This window comes from Culicoides brevitarsis, chromosome 1 (assembly GCF_036172545.1).
Source record: "Culicoides brevitarsis isolate CSIRO-B50_1 chromosome 1, AGI_CSIRO_Cbre_v1, whole genome shotgun sequence".
NCBI lineage: Eukaryota > Metazoa > Arthropoda > Insecta > Diptera > Ceratopogonidae > Culicoides > Culicoides brevitarsis.
Window position 1 is genome coordinate 32,964,844 of NC_087085.1, and position 26,924 is coordinate 32,991,767.

The following is a 26,924-nucleotide window of genomic DNA, read 5'->3' on the forward strand; positions in this document are numbered from 1 at the left end:
AAAAAATCGATTGTTGCCCAAATAAATGACAATTGTTCCTCAGGAAATTCATTAAATTTGTCACAAACACGAAATTTTCAGCAGTAATTGAAAGCCTTTTGTGCTCAGTGTGTCATTAATGAAATAATTTCTATTGACAAGTTTGAAATTTTCGCAAACAGAGACAGGAGTATCTCTTCTTTAAATATTCACAAACATCCTCTTATCTGTCATTAAGTAATTGTTTGTGCTAACAAAGCATTTAAAATATTTCCTGAAGCGAAATTTGTGTCAAGGCAAAAACAAAAGATCGGTTCGCATGGCATCTCCTCTTTCTTCTGTTGTTGAACTCAGACTCAAAGTTAAATAAAGCTTTGATGTTGTTTGAAAGACAGAAACATTGAGTGACATTCTTCCTCGTGTATCGTTTGCTCCTTCTCTGTTTCTCTGAATGTCCCGTAAATGCAACTTGAAAATCAATTAAAATCAACAACAAAACAAATAACTTTTATGTCGAAAGTCAAAGAGCTTTTTATTATTTGTTCTTAATTTTGTGTTTCTGTGTGCCACAGTGACACCAATGATGCTTGAATAAGTAGTTGTTATGGTTTATGATTAAATAGTTTTTCAGGTTGATGCATGGAAAGGACACAAATTGTTTTTTGAAGGGTTTTTAAATGAGTTGGTAAATTAATTTTTACGTATTTTTGTAGAAATTCTCAATATTTTTATGCTCATTTTTTCACGTGGGAAGTATAAAATCATTAGAAATAATTAAAAACTTAATTAAAAGTTTTTATTATAATTTAGAATTTTTTAAAAATAAATATTTAATTATATTTTTAATTTTTAAAGATATAATTTAAATTTTAAAATTATATTTTTAATTGAAATTTAATTTTGTTGATTTAATTATTATTTTTTTTTTATTAAATTTAAAATTCAATTCAATTTTTTTCAATATTTTATTTATATTTATTTGAAAAATTTTAAGCCTTTTCTGTGAAAAAAAAAATTATTCAGGAAGTAAAATTTTAAAAATTTTTAATTCAAATTAAATTTTAATTATTCAATAAAATATTAATTAAAATTAAATAAATATTAAATTATTTTAAATAAAATTAAATTTTAATTGAATAAAAATTATTTAAATTTAATCTCAGTTTTTGTGCAAATTTCTTTTAATTTAATTGAGAAATTAAATACTTATAAGAAATTAAAAATTAAAAAAAAATAGAAAATAAATACTATGGTCACATTAAAACGAGTTTTTGAAAAGATTTTTTTTTAATTTTTTTGCAAAAGTTTTTTTCATTTTTAGTTCTTTAAATAGGTTTTTTTTTCTTCAATCACATAAACATCAACCATATTTTTTCATTCTTTGTTAAATTTTTTCTAAAAAAATATGTTCAAACTGTATCAAAAGTGCACTCAAAGCAAGTAGAAGAAAAAAAATCTCGACTTCCTCAAAAAAAACTCTACAAAAAAAAAGATAAATTTTGTGTTATTCGTAAATAAAGTTCATTCATAAATTCTCCTTTTTGCCAACACACAACTCTTCCCTTCAAGATACTTCATGATGTTTTTCAAAAGGCACACGTGCACGAACAAACAGATAAACTTTCTTCGTTTTCTTTATTTTTGGTTTGTGAGCATTTTTCGAGAAGCAAAATAAAAATAGACAACTTACCTGTGTGAGATGTTGAAAATACGAATCGTTCAGAGAAATCACTCCATCCATAACGATTTCTAAATAACAGGAAAGAATAAAATAAAAACGAAAATTATTGTACGTGCAAGACAGAAAAAAATAGACTTTTATAGTTATTTTTGTTGCTTTGGAGTTAGTTACACCGAGCGAGAGAGGAAAAGCAAGTCGTTTTGTTTGTCTAATAATAAAAAATGTACATAAAAAGACCATGTTAAGCACTTATTTTGCTTTACAAATAATAATACACGGTAATTTAATAACAATAATAAGAAAAGAGGCGAACATAAAACGAAGGAGAAAAGCCTGTAAAAATATTCGTTTTTATAAGGAACGAATTATGTTCTAGGCTTATGTCTCTTTTTTCGTCGTGCTCTGCCTTTTTCGGGTAATAATAATCCCATTCTAGCTTTGCCTATTTTCGTGCGACGACGTTCATGCCTTTTTGCGGTCATAAACTCCCGTGAATTGTATTTTAATGCAACAAACCGCAACTTTTATTTTTTTTCTCGTTGCTCCTTCTAAGAGCTAATAATTTTTTTTTGTTCCGTGCCTCGCTTATTTTTATTTTATTTTACGATTATTCGCTTTGATGTGCGAGAAACACGCGAAAAAAATTTACCTTGATTGAACTTTTGCCTCGTACTGTTGATCTGGCTCGAGTCCCCTAATAAAGTAGCTCATCCCCTGTGTATAATGATGTGAAAAAGGTATCGCTGGCAAGACGATGTCACGCCAATCTGTCCTTGACAATGAGCCGTATGTGTTGGAGCTGTAGCCCGAATATCCGCTGCTGCTGATTCCTCCCACAGAGCCATATGGATTGTTGTAGTCGTGCTTGTCATGAATATCTAATGCCTAATGGTGAGAAAAAGAAGAGACGTGAAAAAAAAAATCGGATGATGATAAAATTTAAGTACGGTTGGTTTTAAATTTGTTTTACATTCATCACAAAAGTCGTTCGTCGTACGAGAAAATTAATTTTTTTTGACTTTATCGCATTTTTGCTCATTTCATTTTTTTTAATTTCTAAAATTTTAAAAATGTTAAATTTTTATAAATTTCTCAAAAAAAAAAAAAATTAATTAAAAATTTTATTCAATGATAAAAAATTATTTTTTTTGGTATGTTTGTATCGAAAATGTTATTTAAAAAAATAAAATTAATTTTTTTTCTCATTTTTGTACTCCTCATTAACGAAATTTTCATTAAACGAAGGATTTATCAAATTTTTCTAAACTAATGTCGAATTTAAAATTATTTCAAATACTTACAGATAGAAAATTGTCGAAATTTTCAAAAAAAAAATTAAATAAAATAAAAATAATTGCACATTTTTGTACTCCTCATAACAAAAAATCTCATTATTAAAGGTTTGTTTATATTTTTTTCAAATTTATCTAAAATTTTTAATTATTTTTGAACATCATTTGAATATTTATTAAAAAATATTTTTAAATTGTTTAAAATTTCTTTTAAATTTAGCGAAATAACAAATTTTGCACTTTTTCGTACTCCTCAAGACATATTTTACTCGGATAGACATTCAAATCACCATATTGACTTTATTCTTTAAAAAAATTTTTAAAACGCATAAAAAACTCAAATAACACTTACATTAAAGTTGAATCCCGTCGATGATTGTTTGACACCCAAATAATTTGTCGCGCCGGTATTTTTGTCAAAGTAATGCGTATCGACGAGATGTTTGTTTGTCTCACCGCCGAGATCATCGACCATTTTGTAGAACAACCGATACTCCTCAATTGGCGCATACGAATCAACGGTCCACGAAATGTTGTATTTATCCTTCCATTGACTCAAGGGCGTCGATCGGAAAATTCCAGCACGTGGTTTTCCCGTAAGCGTGATCATTTTCCGTGTCTTGCCGAGCTGATTGTCCGCCACGCACGAATAATTTCCGAAATCCTGAGCATGCACACGTCGAATCAGCAACGTGTTACGAGCACCGCGACTCTCCAACGTATATCGCTCCGTCTGATCTATTTGCATAGTATCCTTGTACCAAGTGACCTGAACAAATAGCAAAAACGAAAGAAATTCATTGTTATTTCGCATACGATGAAAAAAAAAACGGAAATCAAGACGATAAAAAGATACAAATTAATTTCCTTTTATTTTGCTTTTATCCGTTTGTTCCTCCTTGATTTTTTTTTCTTTTTTGAATTGCTTACACAATCAGATCGCAAAGTAAACAAACAACCCGAAAAAGCAAAACAAAGGAAATTTATTACAAGCACAAACATACCTCGGGTTGTGATTCGCCGTGCACGATGCACACAAGAACCGCTTCTTGACCTTCGCCGGAGTAAACTACGGGACTCTCGACGTTGATTTCCGGCGGATCTGAAATTTAAATTGCAAATTAGTGAAATTAAGATTACGAGAAAAGATCAAAAGCCGAATGTTGACCGCAATTCGCAATTAAAACTCGAGGATTTTTTTTATCATTACTTGTCAAAATATAAACGGATGTTACCTACAGCTTCCAGCAATCTATCTTTGTGATATTATCTCATCATCATTTTCATCGTTAATGATAAAAAAGCAGACATTTTGTGGTATAATATAATGGGCGATGAAAAAAATTGTCAGTAATTAAAAACAGACGTAATTCAAGAAAAATTCATATTTTAAGAAAAAAATATTTCTGAGAGTTTTAAGCGCATTTTTCAGTTTTTTAATCCAAAATTTCTTGTTAGAATACTTGAATATTAATTAAAAATAAAAAAAATATTAAAAATTAATAAAAACTGAATTTAAACCTAAATTTAAAAATATATATGAATACCTAAGTAAAAAAAATTAAATTAATTTTCAAAGAAAAAAAATAATTAATTACTTTAAAAATTTTTTTAAATTATTTTAAAAATTGAAATTTTTTATTAATAAAAAATTAAAAAAATGTATTTTTCAAAAATTACAGAAACAATTATTAAATTAAAATTTTTATTATTAAATTATTTTCAAAAAATATTTAAAATTTTATTAAATTAATTTTTATTTCCTTAAAAATTAGTATTTGTCTTAATTTTTATCAAAATATTAAAAAAAAAATATTTAATTTTTTTTTATTGATTTTAAAATAAAAATTAACATAATTTATTAAAAAAAAATTTAAATAAATTTAATTACCTAATGTTTAATTTAATTTTAAAAAGTTTTTATTTATTTTTCTTGCAATTTTTATGAAATTTTTAAGGACATCTAAATTTTAAAAATAATTTTTTTAAATATTGGTCAAAAATATTAAAATCTCAAGACCTTCTAAAAACCCTTCAAACGTCAAAAACTTAATTTTTTTTAACGAAATGCCCTCTGAATGAAACAAGAAAGCGCATGTTTATGTAAAATAAATATTTTTTCATGTAATAGAACGAAAGCTAGTACATCCTTTCCTTTTCCATTTCTGTTCCTCCGTTTCCTCTGACATCACTCAGCAGCAGTAGCAACGTAATGTTCAACTCACGGAAATTCGCCTCCCCCTTCTTACAGCTAGCCATTTATTTCCATTTCTTTGTTTTAACATCATTTATCCAGCGAACGGTAGTCTTGCATGACCATCCCTATCTCTGTGCTTTCATCACGAGTTCTGGCGCGCACATTTTTCGAAAAACATTTACTTATTATTATCATTATTATTACGGGTGAGCAACGAAAAATTCATACACACGGCGGATAATGTAAAACAAACCACTTAACTTAAAAACCCACATTCTACCATCATTATCATCATCATCATCATTTCAATAGTTTTATTACGTTTTAAATTTTTTTTTACATTTTTTTTTTTATTTCGAATGTATTTGTGCTCGCGTGTCCTGTGCAGCAAAAAAAAAGGTTTTCATGTTTAATACCGTTTTTTAATTAAGAATGGAAAAAATATCGCGCGCATAAAAAATACCGAACAAAAAGTAAAGTTAACGCGATGCAAATGATTATTTTATTGTCAAGTGCCTTGCTTGCCAGAGAACTTTCTATGAGCTAATTAATTTTTTTTTTCTCTTTGAATTTTTTTTTCAAACGAACTCCACTTGTGCTCATCTTGTTTAACTTCCATTTAGCAAGGCAGCGAAAAAAAATAATAATTTCTTCATTTTGTGTGGCTTGGCGATGGTCAACAACCATCTCGAACAGACTCTCGACTTAATTTAACGAAAATATTTAAGTTGTCATGAGCAATTCTCTCTTGGCGTTCCGTTTATTTCAGCCACAAATGGTCTTGTTTGTATGAAAAACCGTAAAAAAAAGGAGGAAGCGGACAAACAAAAATAGTGATTTTTTGTTTATTTATGCGTTTTTGCGTTGAAATAAAAATATAAATCATATTAAAAGCTTAAACCAACTCATAACACTTGTCAGGAAATATTTTTACCTGAGCAAAAATGGGAAATTTTGCAGCATATTAAACGTAGACCTAACATTTTTCTGCGAAACGAAAGTTAGCGTAACGGAAAATTGGTTGAAATTGAGTGTATTCATGTAAATTTTTTGCATTTTCAATCTAAATAAGTAAGTTTTTTAACGTTTTTTGATTAAAATTACTCAAAAATAATTTTTTATTTATAGAGATGTATTTGATGTAAAACATCCTTTTTTATTTTAAATATTAATATATAAATATTATTTTAAATATTAAATTTTATTTTAATTAATTAAATAAATAATAAAAAATAAGGAAAAAGAATTATTTTTTTGCATAAAAAAATTACATTTTTTGATGAAAAATACCTTGATATTTTTTTTTAATAAATTTTAAAAAATTAAAAAAATATATAAAATACAAAAATTTTTATATTCGTCAAGTCAAAAAAAATAGCAAAAAAAGCGAACTAAAAAGGAATAAACAAGGGCCTTGTGGTAACAAAGTCGGAAAAATTGCCAAAATTAAAAATAAATATTTTTTGCTTTAATATTTATTTATTTAATTTCATTATTTTTTTTTTATTTTTTTTTTTTTTTTGAATTAATTAATTGCAAAATGCGTGCAAATTTTTAATGTTCTGTTAACTTAATATTGGAATTTCTGAAAAAAAAATTAATAATAAAATTCTTATTCTTCGTATTATTTTTAAAACTACTTTTAAACCCTTCTCGAATCCTTAAAAGCAAAATTTTAACATTAAAATCCGCTTTTCGTGCGAAAACGCTCAAATTTCAAAAACATTTGAATTTGAAACTTTTTCCGCAGCATCATAGATTGTTGTTCATCGCATAAATTTTGATTCTAAAAAGTTATTTTTGGTGGCTTATATGAAGCGTTTACCTTTCTATATTTCACCTGTTCACACAAAAAACTAGCAGTGAAGAGGAAATAAATAATTTAAAAAAATGAGTGGTAAACTGTTATTATGGACTTTTCATTCTCCACAATTTTTCACGCTTTTTTTTGCGTATTTTTTCTCACTTAAAAAAATATGTTCTATTGTTGTTTGTTTGTTATTATTTTGAGCGCACATTCTATGTTTTTGTTTGAGGGATTTTTATGATTTTAACAAAAAAAAAAGTTGAGCTTTGCAGTTTTTCAATCTGGTCTACGTTGATTTTTTTTTCAACTCAGCAAGAGGTCACAATTTGACTCTTTTTTAATGGCAATTCCAAAAAAGTTACATTCACAAGATTTTTTTCATTGTGACTCCTTTAATGTATTCCATCATTTGTTTTTTCCGTGCCTTTGTCTGCCGCTTTTTGCATTAACAATGAATTCACTCACATTATGTACGTTTAATAATAAAACATGCAAATCTCATGATTACTTGATGATAATAATACCACGGCGGCAGCAGCAAGCAACCATGAGAACAACGACGACGACGTCTGATAATGCGAAGTGCATTCATGATTAAAAACGACGACGTCGACAAGAAACAAGCCACACACACACACACGATAAATGGAGTAAGAATAGAAAAGCCTTTCTTCTCTTATCTTTTAAATATATTATTATTTGCGTTGTTCTTTGCGGTGCTGTAACGGTATATCTCGCACTTTAATCCTCCTCGGTGCTCGGTGCTGTGTTTCGCCTTTTTTATGTATTTGTGTTGCATGTTCAATTATTAATCACGCAATATTTTCATATTAAAGCGAAATAAAGAGAAAAACGGAGCGCGAAGGAAAAACCCCGTTACAGATATCTATGCAAATTTTTCCGTTCGTGGAAAACGGGAGATTTGCAAGTACTTATGGAGTGTTGTGACGGCGAAGTAGGAGGAAATTTATACAAATGCAAAGTATGTGAAGTGTAAATAAAGTCATGGAACGGAAATCCAATAAGGTGTATTTACAAAGTTCATTTTCTTGTTTCTTGTCGTCATATTTTTGCGTTTGTAACCTTCTGGTTTTAATCGTTTCCGTACGATTCGGAGAAGGATTGAAGAAAGTTGCAGAAGAAATTTATCTGGAAATTCGCGGAAAATTATTCGAATGATCAAAAAAGTTAATTGGAGTATTTAAAGAATTTTTAAAATTTTATTTTTTTATAATTTTTAAAAATTTAATTTTATTTTTTTTTAAGTTTTTTTTTTAAATTTCAAATCTTGAGACATAATTTTAATTAATAAAATATTTAAAAAATAATTTTAATTCAATTAATTTAATTAATTTTAATTATAAATACAACTTTTTAACAAAAAAAATAATAATAAAATAAAAAAAAAAATAAATTAAGAAAAAATAATTTTTGAAATTAGAAACAATTTTTTTTAATTAAAAAAAAATAATTAAATAATATGATATTTTAAGTTAAAAAAATATTTTTTTTAAATTAAATTTAAAAAAAATAAAAAATTTTTTCAATTTATTTATTTCTTCAATAAAAAATAAAAAATTTTAAAAAAAATTTTTTTAAATTAAAACTTATTTAAAATAAAAAAAAAAATTTTTAAAATTAAAAAAATAATAAAAATTTTTTTTCATTTAATTAAATAATTATTTTTTTAAATTAAACATATTTTTATTTAAATAATTTTTAATTTTTTTTTTTTATTTTATTATTCTTTTTGAAAAGTAGAAAATTAAAAATAAAATATTTCAACTCATTAAAGCTCACTAAATTTCTCTTCTCATTGTGTTCCTTTCCACACTTCCCTCATTATCGTTAAATTCCTCTATTTGCGACATAAAAGGTAACCATTATGATCGAAAGTCAGATAACGACGACGACAACAACAACAAACTGTGCGAGCGAAGGTTGTTTCCTCTGTACACAAACCCACACAACTTTTCGCCGAAGAACGTAACGAGAAACTCAGGAAAAATATCGTTGAAGGTAACAAAAACTCATCAACGCAAGTTACTCTTGATATGCAAAAAAGGAAAAAAAAACTAAAAGTAGTTACTCGCAAGTACATAAAAAAAATAATAATAAATATACAGAGTTAACGCGCCATATCCGGTTTTTTATTTGACGCGACACGCAAATCAACAGGCCTCGCGACTCTCCTAACTCGGCTTGCTAACACAAACACAAAAAGCCGCACGTTGCGTGTTTTCTGCATCGCAGAACGATGTCGAGGCAAAAAAAAATGAAAAAAAAAACAAACAACTCTTGTGAATTTTACATCAAATGCCATCCACAATTACATCAGAGTTCAACAATGTGAACTTTTTTCATTCGTTTCATTACTTTTCATTTCCACGATAAATGGACGTTGTGTTTTTTTTTATTTAAACTGCTATTTTATTATAGTTTTTTTTGTTTTGTTTTCGTGATATGTTGGTATGATTAAATTTTATTCCCTCGTTTTTTAATGTTTTTTTTTTGATTCGAATGACTTGATTACATTTCGGATTTATTTAAAAGAAATGGCAAAAAACGGAATTAATGACTTTAGATATGTAATTTACATAAGAGAGCACTTAAAATAAAAGTTAAGAGAGAGAGACTGAAAGACGGCAGTCAATTATTCTAATATGCATATCAAATATTTTAAATTGCTTTTTGTGTGTGTTCTTGTGGCGGCTTAATTTATGGTTGGAATAATTTCTGTTCTTGCTTTTTTTTGTACAAAGGAAAGGCGGCTCCATTTTTACGGTCATTTTGAGGAAATGTTAAGCCTCTTTTCGTAATTTATTTGATTTTTGTTTTTTCTGTTGTCATTTAAATTAATTTTATATCCAGCTAATTTTTATTGTTTTCTATTTTAATGAGAGAAAATTTGAATAAAATAATTAAAAAGAAAATATTTAAAATATATTTAAAAAAATCGAAAATATTAGAAAAATAAATTGTAAAAGAAATAATTACAATTAAAATTTTAAGATGCTCATGAAATTTTTCAAGTCAAGATCTAACAAACTTTTGATGGATTTCAAAGCTAAAATTGAATAAATATTCATTCTAAAGATGATTTCCATCAAAATCTCCTTGATTTTTGAAGAAATAAAAAAAAATTTTCGAATAAAAAAATAAAAACGGTCATGAAATTTTTCAAGAAGATCTAACAAACTTTTGATGAAATTTTTCAAGTCAAATTTAAACTTTTGATGGATTTCAAAGCTAAAATTAATAAATATTCATTCTAAAGATGATTTCCATCAAAATCTCCTTGATTTTTGAAGAAATAAAAAAAAAAAATTTCGGTCATGAAATTTTTCAAGTCAAGATCTAACAAACTTTTGATGGATTTCAAAGCTAAAATTGAATAAATATTCATTCTAAAGATTATTTCCATCAAAATCTCCTTGATTTTTGAAGAAATAAAAAAAAAATTGGGGCACAGCGTTACTGACACACACACACACACACAGAACAAGTCGAATTTAATACCGCATTTTTTCTTCGAAATGCGGTAAAAAAAATGAAAAAAAAATTATTTAAAAACCAACAATTTTAATTTTTCTTATCTTTTTGCATTTTTGCGCCATTTTTTAAGTAAATTTTAGTTAAAATTACTTTTTTATGTAATTTTATCAAGGAAAGCCAATTTTTGTTCAACGAAAAATTTTCTTTGTTAATACTTTAATAATTGACTCATAATCCTTGATGATTTTTTCAAATATACTTCCGACAAAAAAATCACTTTATACTCATTAAAATTCCGTAAACAGCCTTCCAAGTACTTGAAAGTTGGGTAAGTCCCTTCGCATACAATTTATAAATATTTTTTTGCAGTAAATTCCAAAACTTCCACAATATTATAAACTAGTTATCCATAACCACCGAATAAACTTCGCAAAGAGGAGCGCTTACGAGAGAGTTTGTTTGGCTCCAGCTTATGGCAACCCATATCCATTTTAATATTTTGTTGTTATATCATTTGATTCAAAAACTTTGTAAATTCCAAAAACAAACGTTGTTGTTTATGTGAACCATATCCTCTTCGTCGTCGTCTTCTGCACACACACACACACACGTCTCCTCCTTCTCGTCTCCTCTTCCTCAGCAATGATACTCCGCTCGCAGTGTAGCATCAACAAAGTATTATATTTACGTAATCTACCATAATCTTGTTTAGAAAACATTTTTCCCTGTGCTTTGTGTGCATATTTTGATTCAAAAACGCTTTCGAACACACACATCCACATGAAACTTCACGTCGCATCGCCGGAGAAAGAAAAACAACCAGAATTGATATTATTATTGCCTGCTTCTCCATTGCCGATGGTGCTGCGTTCTGGTCTGGAGGAGTGAGCACCATTGCAATCCAAACAACAAATATTTATGTAGTGAAGAGAAAAAACATTCGAGGAGAAACTAAAACCCTTTTTTTTGTTCATGTTGCTCCGAATGTGTAGCTCTATATTTTTAAATGCTGTCACTAAGCTCAAATTGTAAAACTTCTACCTGGAATCTGGTTTGTGACAACGAAACGAATGAGCAGAAAAAACTTATTGTATTTATTTTGTGTGTTTTGCTCCTGTTGGTGTGACATTTCCAACTAACACGTTTGTTATACTTTTTTTACACCTTTATCTCATCCTTGATTGCGTTTGTAAATATTCATGCAAAACCCATGATTCCTGCAAAAAAAGTAACTTTTCATATCGCAGAACAAAAAAAAAATGTAAAAGAGAGAGCGAATATAGAGAAAAGTTGTTACAATGTTCATTTTCTGCATTTTCAATGATTTTCTGAACTTTTCTGCATCATATTTGTTTGTGTGCGATTTTTTTGTTGTTGTTGTTCCCGTCGACGACGATGCCGCCAGCAGTATAGATGTGGTGACACGCCAGTAATTTTGTGTCACAGTTGGATTTTGACCAGATTTTATTTCTTTCTCGTTCTAGCTCTTTCTCTCTCGCATCGTCCTGAGGTTACATTTACTACAGCAACTACAAAATAAAAACTCGGGGTTGTAACGAATGAACGGAATAAGAATGTGACACTTTGGATTTAAAAAATGGAATAAAATTATCAAGGCATGAGCATTAATAATAATGATCACTACTGGCACTGTGTGTTGGAATGGAGAAAAAATATAGAAAAAGTAGGAGAGAAAACAGAAAAAGTCAATGAATAATGTAATGTTTGTGTGTTGCAATAGTGGTTTGTTAGGCAATTTCACAATTTTTTCTCGTATTTTCTGCTGAAAATCGATAAAAATTTAACGAAGTTCAAGAAAAGTTGCTCTCAAGTTATTGGAAATGGACATTAATAGACTTTGAAGGATATTTCAAAGATTTTTTTATGAAACTTATTCAAAAATTAATTTTCAGATTTTTTTTTTAGGAAATGTTTTTATGAAAATTTTAGGAAAAATTATTAATTTAATTATTTAATTATTAAATAACGTAAAAACTTATCATTTTGAGGTTAGAAAAAAAATCCAACCCTGATAATAAACATTAATTGGCAACCCTGATCTGATCAAAAATTCTTTCAGTGTTGCCAATAAATCACTTAAATTCCCCATTTTAACCAACAAAAAATCATTTTACTTACCAAAAATGTCTCCCAATCCAGTCTTTAAAAAAACGGATTAAAGTCCTTTTCAAAAAAAAATCTTTAATACGCATCATCTCGTCGTCCTAATGATCATCGATTCCATTGTCAGTGTGTCACACTAAATGCTCCCTTTCAATTTTTTTTGTCATAAAAAACTTTTTTCTTCCTCCGTTGCCATACCTTCGCTTGTTAAAAATTCCGATCAAGCATTAATTACATAAAAATTATTTGATGATTTTTGTAAAATTTATCTGAGTATGGTAGAGGGCGCTGCTGTAAATTGATCCCGCACGATGTTCCTCCGACATTTACCCTTTTTTTTGTGTGTGTGTTGCTGAAAGAAATCCCACATCCGCTCTATTTTATGTCATAATAATAAACAACTTTTTATATTTTACGACCATTACCACACCTAACATTCTTCCTTTCCTCTCGCTCTCGTTAGTTCTTCTCGCCAGTTATGGGCATTCATGTTTTTTCGACTACCTTTTTCCTCATGTATGAAGCGAAATTTCAACCCATACCTCGCTGTTTACCATATTTTTACTTTTCAACGGTGCTCGTGTGCACACAAAATGACGAGAGAAAATTTAAAATTACAAGAGATTATCATTGTGGTAAAATGTTATGAACCAAATAAATTGTTGTTTAAATTCCTCCGTGCGATGATATATTGCTATCAAATATTTCGCATACGTCGTACATTATTATCTAACAGCTAGCATATTTCGCTTGCGTCTACGGCTTTTCAAGAGCACATAAAGGGATGATAATGGGATTTTGATTATGTTTAAAGCACGGCAAAGTTGAGCTTTTGTCTCGTTCTTAGCATTCTTCTTCCCCTACCCAAACCCATTTTCAGGCAAGATGCTCTCTTTGTAGCTTCGAGTTATGCGAACAACAAGTCGAGGTAAAAAACAATCGATTTAATGTGTTTACTTCTCCCATGCTCTCTGAACATTTGCGCGTTGTGTGCATTTACATTTGCATTTATCGTAATAAGTCACGTCATCACCTCGATTACACAGGATAATAAGCCGCATGGGAGAGAAAAGAGTAAATGACGAAGAGGCAGAGGAGGACGACATACGAACGAGTGACTCCATTGTATTTAGCGAAACAATGTGTGCAAGGTGCGTTTATGGCGTCAGTTTATATGGGGGAAAAGTAATGTGATGATGTCAATGGCACAGTTTTATACAATATTCAAGTGGCAATTAAACATGTTGCCTTTTGTTCTTTTTAAAAAGAATTAGGTGTTTTAAATATGTTTAAAAACAATTTACAAATGAGGATTAAAGTCGAATTGGGAAGTTTTTGTGAAAAATCGCGGTCTAAAATCATTATCTTGAATTTTCTACTGTACAAATATTTTTCAGTTTTTTTTTACTTTTTTTCTTTAAAGAAATCTATTAAATCAGAAAATTCAATTTACAATTAAAAAAATTTATAATATTTTTTTTAATTATTTTATAAACTCTAATAACTTTTCATAATTTTAAAAAGAATTAGGTAATTTTTATTTTTTAAATAATTTTTTTTTTAAATATTTAAAAAAAAAATATTTACCTAATTTAAAATATTAAATTATTTTTAAAAGTCCCGCCAAAACTCAAACTAAAAATTTTGATTTTCTCAAAAAAAAATTCATATAAATTGTGATCCATGGAAACAACCATAATTCAAAGATCACCAAAGTAAAGTCACTTGGAAACTCCCACTGCGCCATTCAATTTGTTTGTTTTTTCTTTTCTTTTATTTACACATCACACAAATTTCCGTCTCAGCAAAAACAAATGAACTTACCTACCGTACATCATGCAAAACAAAAAAAAAGCAGAAAGATTAATGAGAAAATTAAACAAAATTATGTGTCACATTTTAGCCCATGGCTTAATAATATTCATAATAATAATCATCATCATTACACAAACGCGACACTGAGAAAAGACGTATAGAAAAAAATCATCATAATTCATGAAAACATGTCTAGACGCATTTTCGTGATAAATGATAGCGTTCCATTCTTGTGATATTTTATTCATTAATTGTATCAAGCTAAAGAAGTATCAATTTCCTTTGTTTTTTTCTCTCTTAGCTTGTTTGTCCTTTTAATTTACTCCTCTTTTATGTTCTTTTATTTTTTTTCTTGGCTCTTTGTTTGCTTCTCGGAAAATTTTAATAAATAAACAAAAGAACAACTCACATGTGGAAATATGAGAAAATATTGAGCAAGTCACCACTTGATAATAACGAAATAAAAGAGAAGAGCAGCACCCAAAAAATGTTCCGAATCATTGTGGAATTTAATGAGGAAGGTCACATTTTCCGAACAAACAACAGCAAAAAGTGGCGAGTCATGTAAAGAACGCATTGTACCGGAGTTTATGCGGACTTTTCACTCACAATCCAATAAATATCCGTGAAATTACTTTTTTGTAAGCGATAACGAACCGTTTTGAGCACTCTTTAAGACGCCTCTATAAAAGTCAAAGCTCCATCGAAATCGCTGTCAGTCCTGTTCGAGCTATCATCATGAAAGACGAGCAATTACTGCCGTTAGATCTTTCGTTGCGCAAAGAAAGACAAAACATTTCACCTGTAATTATCCGCAAGAAGTCACAAAAACAAAAGCCGATGTTATCCTGTGCCTTTTGTCCGAAATCCTTTGATCGTCCATCATTGTTGGTACGGCATACGCGAACTCATACCGGCGAACGACCTTTTTCGTGTCGCGTTTGTGCAAAAACTTTCAGCACATCGAGCTCGTTGAATACGCATCAGAGGATTCATAGCGGTGAGAAGCCTCACATTTGTCCCGTTTGCGCAAAAGCCTTCACAGCGAGCTCTAATTTGTATTATCATCGGATGACGCACATGAAAGTGAGCAAAAATTTTATTTGTTTTTTTTTTCCTGCGGATTGAAAAATGGATGAAAATAACCCCTTAAGAGACCTTTATTTTGAAAAAAAGGATTAATATGGTCTCTGAAGAGATTAAATAACCTCTTAAAGCGTTATTCTAATCCAGGGTTGCCAAAAATCACAAACATATCATTTTTTATTTGATTGATTTTTTTTATTGTTTTTGATGAAAAACGAAATTTTAAGGAAATAATCCTTATGAATTTCGTTTTACATCAAAATTATAATAAAAAAAAATGTAATTGAAAAAATTTTGAGATTTTTGGCAACCCTGGAATAGATCAATTTAACTTCCTTTGAAATTGATCATCTTCAGTCCAACCTTCAGGAAGTTAATTTAATCCATTGATAGGTTATTTTAATTCCTTTTAAGTGTTTTAAGACACAAAAGGGATTAAAGTAACCTCTCAAGATTTAATTAGCATCCTGAAGGAATTAATTTTTTCAATTGATCAATTTCAAAGTAAGTTAGATTGATCTCTTAAAGGATTAGATTAACAATGTTTTAAAAAAGGGATTAAAATAATTCCTTTAGCTTTAAAAAAAGGTTACTTTATCCCTTTTCAATCCGTTATATTCAATAAAATTGTATTTTTTTCATTTTTAGGAAAAGCCTCACAAGTGTCCTTCGTGCCAACGTAGCTTCGCAACACCGGGCGATCTTCGAGTACATTCTTTTGTTCACACCGGCAGGCATCCCTTCAAGTGTCATCACTGCGGAAAAGGATTTGCCAAACGGACCTCCTACATGACACACACAAAGGGACACCTGAGAACGAGGAGCAAACATAAGATGGACATGTTTACATAGGCTTCGCAACAATTACTGGTTCGCCACAACTTTCACTCGCACGAGCAATTGTTCAAATATATTTCTTCCCCACAGTCCACACACAGATTAGTGTCCTTCTTTGCATGTGGCTTAGCAATTTTGTATTTATTTAAAATAATTGTGAACAAATATTTTGTCAACATTTATGCACAAGCACACATGCAATCCGGCAACAACAACAACAACAAGCACGATGGAAAAAACCGAGTACAATTTTAAAATAAATTCATTTCTTGTCCTTTTTTCGTGCTCTCAGAGACGAGAAACAAACGTTTCTATGCCATTTATACGGTAGCTGAACCTTTTATTCATTGAAAAATTTTGTGCCTATCTGCTTGTTATTTGTTGAGGAGATACCACTTCCATTGGTTTACATTTCAGTTTTCACAAAAAGTACACAAAACGGCGTCTGTGCCTGTTGTCGTGTCTCTCGGATGTTTTTTTGCTCTGCAAGATAAACAACAAAAGTGTTCCGTACCTCTCTCTCGCTCTGCCTTCAGAGTGTCTAATAATAAGTGCATCGCTCTAAGCATATTAGATCCTCTTTGCTGCATGTTGTCTTCGTATGCATAAATTGGTTTTTGAGGACGATAAAATAGCATTTCTGTGTGTCGTCTTTTGTTTATGTTATATGCTAAAATTGCACTCGTTCCTCCTTTACAACGCACAAAAAGAGCAGATATCGCCACAGAAGCTAATATGCGAGAAAAAGAGAGAGAGAGTGAATGCACATTTTCCGAAGAAGCACAACAGAATCCACAAAAGCCACAATCAAATTATCTACTAACGTTTGTGTTCGTTAAAATAATACCGAGTTTCGAAATGTATCCTATACCTATATGACACAAAAACGAGTATCGGCAGAGAAAATGAATTTTTTGAACAGATATATTGGCTTCGAGTGATGCAAAAAACCAGAAAAACATTAAGTGGCATGACATTGGCTACGTCAAAGAGTAAAGTGTTCCGGGTTGGTCATATAAAAAAGTAAAATAATGAGACTTTGTTTGAAGAAAATGACCGGAATTGGAAGGAAAATTATTGAAAGTGGTCTTTTTGAAGTTTTATTCAATGGATACAAAGAGAACTAGCTAAAGAATAATGCTTTGGAAAAATGACCATTAATACTATACAATTGTCTTTTAGGCTTTTTGGATACTTTGAAGCATAAAATTTTGAAATTATATGCTTAAATTTCAAATATTCGATGTTTTTTTCTGCTTTTAAATTATTTTCATGAAACCATGAAACTAAAAGTTATCAAAATTTTGTTTTTATGATGACTTTATACTCGAGGCTAACATAGAAGTATTTAAAATGTATGTTATATATCCGAATATGCAATGAAAATGTAAAATTTTATACAAAATAAATTCGACATCGAGTTATGAAAATCAAAAATATGTCGAAAATGGCAATAACAAATACAAATTACCATTCAGCTTAATTCCTTCTACAGTCATAAGGTCTTTGTGGAAAAAATCCGTTACAAAAAATTTTCCCCAATAAGAGTTCGAAATAATTAACGGAAAATTCAATTTTAGAGTAATATTCTGAATTTATTGATTACAAATAATTAATGATTCTATGGAATCAATTAAATTCAAATTTTCAAAAATTTAAGGCATGAGCACAAAAAATCAAATAACGTAGTAATTTTTATTTTCTTTCTGGCAAATGAAAAAATCTAGTCTATGAAAAATAAATTTGGCACATAAAAAAATCATTTTTGGCAAATAAAAAATTTCATTTTGAAAAGTCAATTTTACCATTAAAATTACTTTTTGACGATTAAAAAATTACTTTTTAAACTTAAAAAATTTGTAAATCTTTAAAAATGTAAAAAAAATCGATTTTTAAACGTTATTAAACGAAGTTTCATGTACCTATTTTAATTTTTAATCTCAACTTTTATTAGATTTTGAATTATTTTTTTTTAGATCAATCCAATAAATATTTTTTGAGAACAAAAACTTGAATATAAAGGATTTATTTCAGAATAAAAATTAATTATTAAAAGAACATATTTATAATTATTTTTTCAAAAATTATATTGAGAACAAAAACTAAAAAATTGTGAAATTTTAAACTGTCAATTCAAAAAGTCTTACCGTTAAAATTATGAAACTAATTTTTTAAACAAAAATCGTTCATTAAAGGAAATTTCATACATTTTAGCCTTGAAAAATTGAACTAAAAAAACTTTAATTTTAAATCTATTCAAGTTTTGCTAATTCAAAATCTGACTTTTAACCCAAAAACACGAGACATGAGAACAATAAAAACTCATTTTGAAAGTCAAAACTTCCTTCTTATCCTGAAACGAAACTTTTCGAAAGTCACATCCCATGCGCCTTGTTTTGTGATTTATTTCGAAACACAGAACAAAACATGTTCTGATAAATTTTATTGCTCACTTGACCTTGAATTATTCCAACTTTGCCTCCGTTTGTCGTATACGAGCAGAGATAACAAGAAGCTTTTACTACAATTTTGCATTTTCTTCCTGCAGCAAGTCAAACATACAAAACGAAGGCGAAAAAGGTGCACAAGTTAAATTTCACATAAACTACAAATTAAACCATAAATGTTAAACTATAATAATAATAATATTATATTCTTGCCTCTTTGGTTTATTGTTGTTATTGCACTTGTACTTGGTCGCATTATCGTTCGTGCTCGTTGTATCTTGTCTCCTGCTGCGTTATACAGAACACCATGCGAATATTTATGCATGTTTTCTGCTAAGTAATTTAATATTCCAGCTTTAAATGAACTTGGAAAGTGCCGTCAGACAGACAGAAAATTTGTGTTGGAATTAAAATTCATGCAGATATGATCTGATTATGGATGAACTGAACAAGAAATTCCGCACTGGACACAAAATTTTAGAATAAACTCAATTTTGATAAGCTAAATTGGGTTTTTCTCTACCGCTGTACGTTCATAAAAGTGAGGTTTGTAGGTGAAGCGACCCTCGGGAATTGAAGAAACAAATTCTAAAAAGCAAATTGCTCGAATACGAAACGAACTAAAAGCAGTCGTTTCAATTACAGGAAATTTAAACATAAATTGCTGGTCGGTAACAAGCAAGTAATGATAATAATGTTTAATCCTCGGAGCGAAAACATACGTGAAAATATGTTCTATATACTTACATAAGACATGAAGATTAATTTGGCTGGAAGCTGTTTGTCCAACGCCATTGCTCGCTGTGCAAATGTAGATACCGCCCTTGTGACGATCCATATTTTCGATTGTGTAAACAGTGTTGACGTACTTTTCCTCACCTGAAAGAACAGATAAAATTTTGTTAGTTTCATGGCTCAATTGAGGCAACAACAAAAAAAGGTCTTCAAAAAAAAATTAACAGTAAATAATTTTTTTTTGCTCCGAAAGAGTGAGCTATAAATTTTTTTACGATTGTCATTAAAATATTTCCATGTTATTACCAGTCGGTTGTCCGTTTAGTGCGGCAACATTGTCAAGGGAAAACGAACATCTGGAGAAAACCACATGAAGGCAAATTGTTATTATTGTCGTTCTTATACTTTTTCCACGAAGACAGAGTAAAAGTATCTCTTTGTACAAAAAAAAAACAGTTAAAAGAATATAATTTTCTTCATCATTTTTATGCTCTTCTCAACATTTTTGTCCTTTTTACTGAGAAAAACAGTCCATTATTAAATTCATCCATTTCGAACCCTCGTAGGTTTTAGTTTACTTGGCAAATAAAAAAATTTCTGTCTTCGTTATCATTTCATTATTATTTTAATTTTGTACAAATTTTGATATTTCTCTCGAAATGTTTCAATTATGTGACGGAAGAAAAAGGAAAATATTTGTGTTATTTTAATAATAAAATACAGCATTATATCATGCAAACAGCATCCCGATGCTTTTAACGTAAGTAAGTGAGTGAAATGAAGAAAAAGAGATAAATTATGGGGCACATTAAGTGACAAAACAGGGAAAATTATCGTAAACGGTTGACACACAATATTTTTGATGTCTTTATTGTTATTGTTATGATTTCAAGAGATACGGTTCGTCGTGCAGAGTTCATGGCATGCAAGTAAGACTTTAATGCGTTTACTTACCGTTTGGCAGTAAATTATTTTTACGAGTCCATGTGATGTTGGGCATCGGGTTGCCTTTTGCCGAGCACTCGAGTCGCACGGGAGATCCTTTGCGTACTTGTAAATGACCGCCAGACGTAACGTGCTCGATTTTTGGAGGAACTGAAGAAGAAAAATTAAATAAATTAATAATAAATATTTTTTTGTGAAATTTTTGTGCTAAAATGCTCGTAAACTCTAAAATTTCAACCTTTTTTGTAAAAATAATTTTTGAAGTTCCTTGTCGGGGTTTAATATAAATTATAAAACCAAATTTTCGCTAAAAATATTTAAAGATATGGTATCGTCATAAAATTAAAATATTTTTTGGTTTATTATTTAATTTAAATGTTGTTAAAATTTAGAAATAAAAAATTTTTGAAGTATTTTTTCAAAAAAAAAAAATAAATTTTAAAAAATTTTAAATTTTATTTAATTTTTATTTTTATTTTAATATTTAAATTTATTTTTAATTTAGTTTTCAATTTATTTTAAATTTAATTTTATTTTAATTTTAATTTAAATTAATTTTTTTTTTTTTTATTTCATTTAATTTTAATTATTTTATTTTAATTTAACATTAATTTAATTTAATTTTTATTCATTTTAATCTTTATGTTTTATTTTTTTTTTTAATTTTTCGATTTTTCTGACTTTTTATTATATACCTACCTACGCGTTAAAAATATTGTTTTGATTTTTTTTTTTAATTTTTTTATCGTAAATTTTAGAAAATTGTTAATTTATTCATTTTAACTATCATTAAAATTCACTCAAATTATTTTCAATAAAAATCAATTTACAAAATGACTCCCTAATGTATTCAGAACTCCCTAAAAACGCATCAAAATAATCAAAATTAGTGCTTTTATCGACACAATCACCAATTTCCTGCCATAAATCATACACAAAATGCATCAAAAACACGCCACGCTAATTTTTACAATCTCTCCCAAAATAAAACGTATTCTAAGTAAATATTATTAATTGATGTCATAAACAACTCCCTTTTATGACGCATACAAAAAATTCTTATCATTCACGTAATTTTCGCTGCACGCACTTTAAACACATAAATTTCCCCTCAAAGACAAATTTAGCATAATTTCAGCTTCTACGTTTAATGGTCATCAGCATGCATGCCTTTTGTCCCGAAAACAAAACAAAAAAATAATAAAAACATTTTTATTTATCATTTATTCGTTTGCGTGTCATGCAACGATATGAGCAACGAGTAGTGGGCAGTCAACTGCAAGCACATTTTTAAATATGCCAAACGACATCACTCAGTCGCCCTCAGTTTTTTTTTTTAGTGAAAAACGAAAAATATTGCTCAACATAATGTTAATGGGACCGCAGAGACAAACTTTTTTTTTTGCCATTATTGTTTAACTGGATAAATGAAATTCGTCAGTGTCATGTCATGCCACGATGCATTTAACAATAAATTTCAAGGAATGTATGCAAGAAAGTCATAAAGTAAAAAATTCACGAATTTGTTGAAGGGAAATTATTCAAATTCGTAAGAAAAAGTGGTTAGTCATGGAATTTTTGAGCAATTTTTTAACAAAAAAAAATAAATAAGGGGAATAAAAGTTCATTGACTCACAAAAAAATGACCAAACGCAAATTTGTGCGATAAGACACGTGTTTACGCATGAAAACATTTAAATTTTTGTTAAATTTATCATCATTTCACTTCGTTTGCTGACACGCTGCTGAAAAACTGCATAAAAAACAATAAAAATTGAACAAAAATGTATGCAAGTTACTAATTACATTTTATTCAATTTTTATTATTTATTACTGCGCTGCATTTCCATGTCCAATTATACATGAATAAATCATTTAGCGACTCGTACTTTGCTACAAAATATTTTTAAAAAAAGGACGAACTCGTATATTTATTAATTTATTCTCCAAAAGAACCGGCAACAATTTTTAAATCACGTTTCGTGCGAGGGAATTTTTTTTTTGTGAACCTGACAATTTTTTAAAGCCAAACAAAAAAATATCTTCAGTTAATAAATTTGAATGCAGATTTTTTTTTGTTGTTGTTTATGAACGCAGGCACGAACGACAGCATCAGAGGCAAATATAATAAAAGTCCGGCGTGACAATAAATATGATAAACATGGAACGTATGTGAGAGATAACTGACAAAGTGAGGAGAAAAAGTGATGAGAATAGTGACAGTAAGTTTAAAATTTTTTTTTGAGAAAATTTTTTTTAGCTTAATATGAATCAAAATTAAGTTTTCATGAATTCTTAGTTATAAATTAAAAATTTTCGAATGCATATTTTTTTAATTTTTTTCCATTTCTCAATTTAAACTTAAATGACTCGATTTTAAAATTAAATTAATTTTTTTTTCAAAAAAAAAGAGTTTAAAAATTCGTTTTATTTCAATTGATTTTTTTTTTTCATTGTATTATAAGGAAAAATTCTATTGTTTTTTTTTCATTTAAAAAATTTAAATCAAAAGAAAAATAAATTGAATTAATAAATAAATTAATTAAAATTTTTAAAAAATTAAATAAAATATTCATATATTTGAAATAATTTAATAATTAAATAGTAATTATTAATAATAATTTATTTATTTTCTTAATTATTTAATTCATTATATCAATTAATTTTAAAAAAAAAATATTCAAATATTACCTTAAAATCTAACAATTTTTTAAAATTTACCTAAAATAATTTTTTAAAAGAATTATATTGAAATCGTCAAAAATTTGAGCATTTTCTTCTAATTTTTTATTTTTAAAAATTTTTAAAATATTTTTTGAGTGTTTAAATCTTCAAAGTATTTGTGTTTCTCTTAAAATTAGATTTTTTTTAAACGTTTGCTATTCAAAATAAAATAAAATTCAATTAAATAATTTTTAATATTTTTTTCCCTCTATTTTCAAAGCAACAAAACTCATCTCACAAAGCGCTCCAATTTCCGACAATTTTCCTCTCTACATGACTTTTATTTATTAGAAAAATGTTTTTCGCGCGAATAGAAATAAATTCTGTAACACACACACACAGAACATGACACGCACGCCAGTCTCACGTATTTGTCTAGAAAATTTCGCAAATATCACAATAATATTCATTGCACATACAAATTTTTAACAAGATTAACAACACAGCCACAAATGCATTCAAATTTCCGTGTCAACTCAGTAGAGCAGAGCATTCTCGTTTCATTTTCCCTCAGATGACTGTTGCAAATAACACAACGAAAAAAAAAATGTGCAACATGAGCATCTCGCAACAAACACATCAACTGTTCATAATAAAATTAAATATATATTTATATTTTGCGCTTCAAAAGCTTTTTTGTTCGCTCCTTCTCAGTCTGTCAGAGAGATAAAAGTTTCTTCCGTCTGGTCCAGGAGCGTGTGTTATGTCACCGCAGAGCGCTGTGTGTCATGTAATATATTGCCTGCAGTTCGTTATCAAGTGCTCGTGCTCGGAATGAATGACAAAACATGCTTTGCATGTATGCGCAATTTTCATTGTGTTCATGATTACTACATCTGTCATAAATAATAACAAGTTAAAAAGGGGTGCACTTGCAGTTCAATGACACTTTTTGACAATAATCTCTGAAAAATTCCGATGATCAGCCCTTTTTTAACTGCATTACGTTCTATTAGGGGAAGATGGGGCATTTTCTGAAAAAGCTTGTATAAAACACGTAGAAACTGGAAAAATCAAAAAAGGATTTATTTATGTAAAACTTCAATTTAACCTTAATTAAACACTTTTTTGGTCCATCAATTCACCAAAATGTATGAAAGTGCCCCATATTGATTTTGAATCAAAACTCTCCTAATTTTCTCAAAATTTGTCATATTTTGGTTTTTGACATTCATCCTGAACATGGAACATAGAAATAAAAAAAACATGTTCAAATGATGCCCCATGTTTGAAATTACCCCATCCTCCCCTATATGAATTTATTTTGCCGAAACTACCGAAAAACGCGTCGTCGTCGTCGTGCTGCGAAAACTAAACATATTACAAAATATTTTATTTTATTACACGACTCTATTCAAACAAACGTGACAATGATACTGCTTCTGGCTTAAAACACAAAGCACAAACACGTGAGTAGTGTCTGCATGATCTATTGTCGCACACACACAACTTTTATATTTATTTTATGATCAACTAACAGCCTCAATGTTGCGTAATATTTCGGGAGATACAAACACACGAGAGATGGAATATTCCACTTCACCGAAAACATATTCACGAGCACATTTAGCTCATGATTAAAATAATTCGTGCTGCAACGGACAAATATTAATCCACTCTTATGAATTTGATTGGAAATAAATTTGGGAAAACTACAAATTTTACGCGGCATAATTTCGTTCGACGCGTCATAATTATTAGATACTTACCCAAAATTTCCACGTGATGCGTTATCTCGCGAGGCTCGATTGTTGCCAACTGACAAATGTAGTCGCCTCCATCGGCGGGCGAGGCATTGTTAATTTGCAGCGTGTAGCGATTCGGTATCAGTCGAACTCGCGGATCTGGGGTTACCTTGACGTCGGATGCAGTTAAAATGGCAATTCCTCGTTTCCACGCACGAAGGAAGGTGCCGCCTGTAAAAAAAATTAAGAGAAAAAAAAATTAGTAAAAATTGAAAAATATTTGGCAGTAACGTCTAAAATAAAGTTGACTTCAATAAAAATTTATTTTATGATTCGATGTTTCTCGATGGAATTAAAATCAAATTTTAAGCATCAAACAAAGTTCATATGTGAATTTATGTATTTGCTCATGACAGGATTTGAAATGTAATTATTTATTTTCCATTTTTATTGAATTTAAATCAAAATTTGAATTGAAAAAGATTTTTTAGATTCACGTTTCAAAGAAAAAATTTAATTTTCTATAATTTTTTTTATGAAAATTCTTTTTTTTTATAAAATCAAAGTTTAATTTAAATTTTTATTCCTCAACGATGTAAAAAGGTAAAAAAAAATAAACCTTTTCATCTAATTTTACATCGCTAAGTCTTTTGAAGAGCATTTTTCATGCGCGAAACCATAAAAAAAGCCCACTATTGACATTTCCTTTAATGTTTTACATTTTTCAAGTCGTTTCAAAAACACAAACACTTTTGAAACCCATAAAAAACGTGTAACAGGATAACGATTCGCACAAGAAGACAAAACGCCACACAAACCACAAGTATCACTTTAGAAAATGTTGCCAAAGAGCCACTTCAGTTCCCTTTCCCTCTTCTGTGTTCGTGTCAAAAACGGCACAGTGGGCCAAAAAAATTTTTTTTTAAATTATTTTTTTTTAATTATTTCAAAGCCAAGCAGATAAATTTCCTCTAAAACGTTAAAATTATGATTTTTAAAGATTTTTATTTTAAAAAAATATTTTTGAAATTTTTCATGAACCAAAAAATCAATTTCGGCCCACTGTGCGTATTTTCTATTTACTTTTCCTGCCGTGTAAGACCACCATTTGATGGAAAAAACAGAAGAAACTGTGTTAACAATTTTTTTTCAAGTGTGCACTTTTTGAACGGAAAGAACCACACCAATGTAAACTAAGCCAAATATACAGAGAGGCAAAAAAAAATAAAATTTCTGGTCATTCTTTTGAGCTTTTGACGGTAGTTTGCTAAAAACACGAAGAAATGTGGGACGAGAAATTGTGACATATTGTTCAGGTACTTTATTGCTACTTATTCCCGTTCGCATGTGCTTCGACAAAACATTAACAACATTGAATTACTCTCGATTTTTCGGGACAGATGCTCGATCCATATCGAGTAAAAGCCGTTTTTTTAATGTTCACAAGTGGATATCATCATCAAAAAAAAAATACTTTTAAGCGTCGTAACATGCATTTAACTTGATGGCACTTCACTCATATTATGTGTCGTGTCGTTGCCACTGCTTCGAAACAAAAACGGCAAAGCAGTCAAGTATCCATGTCGCACAATTTCGCTCTTCAGCTTGCATGCTCGTTCTCCAGAGCATCAGCTATAACGTAAAATCCACTTATCATCGTTTACGCGTCTACATTTCTCGTTTTCCCACATATTCTACGCATCATCTGTTCAATATTCTCTCTCTCTTCCTGCAGCGGGAACACAACAAAAATTGTTCGCACTTATCGTTCTTTTTTTATTACAACCACTTCATTTTTTGATTTTTTTTCAGTTTTTTTTTACAATTTCACGGGAAATAGTCGACGCAGCGGAACATCATCGGATGTAAACATGTTCGAGTAGTTTTTTTTACAGGGAGTTTTATTGACGTAAACAAGTGATTGTCGTTGAGCTCATCAACATCACGTGTATATTGGCACAGCTGTCTCGGATGCTTTGTTTAATTAAAGAATTTGAAGTGCACGAGCAACAGGCTTAGTTCAACATTCTTTCTAGTCTACATTGTTGCTGAGTTCGCGTGGATTTCCTATGAAA

General features: G+C 29.0%; 1 protein-coding gene across 1 annotated transcript in view; it reads right to left on the reverse strand.

Annotated features, from left to right (window-relative positions):
• Window positions 1–26,924, reverse strand: part of LOC134838379 (neural cell adhesion molecule 2-like) — an 85,220-nt gene that overhangs the window by 1,682 nt on the left and 56,614 nt on the right. The window contains exons 4-10 of the mRNA XM_063853896.1: window positions 24,874–25,080; window positions 20,450–20,590; window positions 19,508–19,639; window positions 3,957–4,054; window positions 3,305–3,721; window positions 2,310–2,545; window positions 1,670–1,728 (exon numbers count right to left, since the gene is read on the reverse strand). Coding sequence (XP_063709966.1) covers window positions 1,670–1,728; window positions 2,310–2,545; window positions 3,305–3,721; window positions 3,957–4,054; window positions 19,508–19,639; window positions 20,450–20,590; window positions 24,874–25,080 — 1,290 coding nt within the window. The remainder of the gene's footprint in view (window positions 1–1,669; window positions 1,729–2,309; window positions 2,546–3,304; window positions 3,722–3,956; window positions 4,055–19,507; window positions 19,640–20,449; window positions 20,591–24,873; window positions 25,081–26,924) is intronic.